Source organism: Tigriopus californicus, chromosome 3, assembly GCF_007210705.1.
Source record: "Tigriopus californicus strain San Diego chromosome 3, Tcal_SD_v2.1, whole genome shotgun sequence".
NCBI lineage: Eukaryota > Metazoa > Arthropoda > Copepoda > Harpacticoida > Harpacticidae > Tigriopus > Tigriopus californicus.
In genome coordinates, this window is record NC_081442.1 from 13881684 (window position 1) to 13885398 (window position 3715).

Below are 3715 nucleotides of genomic sequence, written 5' to 3' on the forward strand. Positions count from 1 at the left end.
GAATCATGAAATGAAATCTTTGGCAGTCAAAACACCATTGATTCATTGTCAAGGCGTGTTGGGATGTTTTGGGCAATCACTAAAATCAAAGACATTTTGGAACTTTGCATGAATTCACCTCACGCGGAATTTTTATTCATAAAAATCAAATTTCTTTATTAGTCCATGTAGTATCACCGGCTTAGCTTAACTTAAACTTGAGAACTGAAATTATGCACCACAGACAAACAAACGGGTTGACAGAACTCTTCTAGCTACAGTGTAAAACTTGCCATGTTCTACACTTTAATTTTGAAGGTCTGGCAATTGAATGTGCCTGGCTTGGAGATTTTTCAAATTCTGGTTGGGAGGTTGAATTCAATGGGTTCTAAATTTTCCGTTCACTATTCCGGTACATTTGTTGGCGTCAAATATGTTCAGCGTATGTATCGTTGTCCATGCATCACCTCACCTCCATGTTTTGGCATTGGTTGGGTGGCCACTACTGATGGGACCAAATTAATAATCACGGGAGGTTGGAACTAGGGCTTCCAATTTACATTCTCAATGCCATATGGCATGACTGAAGGAATGTCGGAAACCTGTTAATCAGCCACAAAAAGTAACCCTGATTTTCCTTTTGTCCTACCAGGGCTGCTTTTGCTCAGACTTCACATTTTACCTGGCGATGTAATTTGTCGGTGCTTCACTTTCCATGGTTTTTTGGCAACCTTGATTTTGAAAATTTATTTTATCCCATCACTATTGGCCACCCCAACCATATCGTCTTCACGCACCCTCGAGTTTGTAAAATTAGAAAAAATTGAGACTTGGATAGCAAGTTCACAACGTGTTGTTGTGGTGGTTAAGAACCCGACCCACTTGTGAAGGTTTTTTCAGGCAACAAGACAGGACCCCCGAAATAAGCCCGACCTTGTGCCCGCCTGATCAGCTCAGGTCCTGTTGCTTTAGATGTCCCAGGGACCCATTGGATCCCTGAGCCGTAACCCGTCCAGTCTGACTCCCACGGCCAAAAAAGTTCAGATGTTGCCTTTAAAGACACTCCAGAAGCTTGAGAGTAAGAAAGAAGGAAACGAATAGAATGCCAGCTTAAGCTTTTGTAGGCATGATATTCCTCATCCGAGCCCAATGAGCCTGATTGACTGTCCCTTCTCAACCGTGGCAACAACCGGGGCTGGGTTGGAACGGTTGGAACGGTTGGAACCCATGAATCAATCGGTCACACTTGGTTGAAGTTAGCATTGAACCACGGAATTAGAACTCAGGGAATCATCTGGGTTAGGGAAAAGAAAGAGAGTCCTGTCTTGGGCGGAAAATTACATACATAAGACGTATACTTTGAAACACTGGAATTGCTTGTACTTTTACTTTGGGCATCTGGGCGAGAAAATGGAGATTGTTTTGGAGGAATAGAGTTTGGGCGAACCGTGCATTTGAAAAAGGCTCGATGGTTTTGAATTCCTATTACTAATAATCTAGCTAACCGTTGAAACTTGCTCAGAATTTAGGACAATAACGCCAATATGCCCACCAGCCTTTGAAAGGTGAAAGTGTGTTTTAAAGAATGCATAAATTTTGAAGGCTTAAATAATAAATAGACTGACCAGAACGAAGATGTTCCTCTTGGTCGCCTGATTTCCAAACAAACGTCTCATATTTGATTATAATTTTGTCGACATGATTTTTCATTTTGACCTATCATGAGGTCGTTTATTTAGGACCCGGGGAATAGTCTCATATCGTTTCTGTATGAATTTATAGGTCTGGCTAACCTAAGTCAAAAACAAAGTATAACGCCCTCCCAAAATGATATTACAGATTTTTACAATCAGGGTCAATTAGACAGACATTCCATGGCTTCAATCTGAGACAAAATCGCAGAGCCCATCAATTGAATGGTACAACCCAGATTTCCAAAGCCATAGTTGTCGCTTCCGCAAATCTCTTGGCCAACCTTTGCCTTTGGTAGTAGCACCCTAGAACTACATTACTTGACTAGTCATGTGACTAGTCAAGTAATGCCCCTTGGCTGCCCATCAGCTATGATTTTCCATCGTTTTCTTTGACTTACAGAGGAGCCGGATAGCGGGATCTGGAAATGTCGTCAGACGTTGCATGTGGCTTTGCATCCGCGATATCTGCACAATCTCCAATTGGGACTGGTCACCTACTTCAATCAAAAGATCAACATCTTTGATGCCAGGTCAGTCATACCTCTCTTGGATCCGCCCCTAAATTGCCCCTACAATTTTGACCCAACAACCCGACTCTTGGACTGAGATCTGCTCAATGCCCGGTAACTACTACGGAGGGCTATTTGAAGCACTTTTCGTCACTTTTAATTGCCTAACATGGGGATTAAAAAGTCTTATCAAGTTTCGAGAGAAAAACGCAAGCCCATATTTGCATTTTTCAAGTTCACGAAGTACTTAGGACCAACTTGTGGATATAATTTTAGCTCAATGCTTTACAAAGACTCCAGACATTTTGTAACTTTCAGCCTTCACAAATCTCTTTAATGAATTAGGACCACTCGTAGTTGGCATTGGAATACACCTTAGGATATGATCTAATAAACCGCCACGGATGTACATGTAATAAGTTGGTCCTTTTTAATCGATTTTAACCCATAAATGTCCGCTATTACTGAGCTCAATTGACCCAACAATTTTAATCGATTATGAAAATTGCAAGACTTGAGTATTATTTTTCTTTATTATGGCATAATCTCAGAATAGCTTAAGATGTTAAATATTATTACTAAAAATCATCAGAACGTAAATTTTGGTTCAGACGCATGGAACTATTAAACGAACCGTACAAGGAATATTTTTATGTTGTTTCATGATATTATGAACTATTTTAAGATCATGAGAAAAGACAAATCTTTTACCATTGCAGTATTGGTCTTATTTGTCTGGGCACTTAAATATATCGGAAGTATTCATGAGCTAAATTGGATGGAAATAGGACCAGTAAATCCATGACTCAGTAGCGAATTCAATTCTTTATATCTCAATGTGTATTCAAGTCAAGTCTTAATTAGGTCCTTCTATTTCCTTCAAAAAGGTTATGACTAGGGACGGCGAAAACATGTGTTATCCATTTTTTTTTGCATAAAACAGATGTATTCGCATAGTTCGTGTTTCCGTGCATATATCTGCGCATCTTTTGGATGCAATCTAGTTGCATCACTGTGCCAACACGCCATGTTTCTACACGCTTATATCTCAAAACGTCGTTACTTGGACATGCTCCTTTCCCTTGGCACCAGCCTGATCCCATAACCAACAAGTAGCAAATTTGCCAAAATGAGCGAATTTTTGACATAAGAAGCAAGTGAAGTGATATCAAATGGAGAACAACCATTCGAGCACATATTGTTTTTTTTTCGTGATTGACCCTCAGAGAGAGAAACCTGCTTTGCAAATAGAGTTGATGGAAACGAAATCCACCAGTGCTTAAACCTTTGAGTTAGGCAAAATTGGATAAAAACAACGGAAACAACGTGAATAGAACAGTAGGAGGTGTCTAAATTAGGTAAATATTGCATCTAAGTAAAATTCTACAATTCAAATCCTTCGCATCTGACATATTTGTTGGCGACGCCATTGTAGATCAGATTCCAGTGGTCCATGGATTATTCTATGGCATTTTGGTTTTGTGAAATAGATGCTTATTAATAGAAAGGTTACCGTTCCAAATTCCTGCTATT

The 3715-nt window shown here is 39.8% G+C and overlaps 1 protein-coding gene across 1 annotated transcript in view; it reads left to right on the plus strand.

The window, feature by feature from the left end:
* Positions 1–799: 799 nt before the first annotated feature.
* Positions 800–3715, plus strand: part of LOC131877376 (DNA-directed RNA polymerase I subunit RPA43-like) — a gene marked incomplete in the record, with an annotated part of 4941 nt that continues 2025 nt past the window's right edge. Inside the window, 2 exon segments of the mRNA XM_059223016.1 lie at positions 800–1057; positions 2074–2203. Of these exon segments, the coding sequence (XP_059078999.1) occupies positions 952–1057; positions 2074–2203 (236 nt within the window).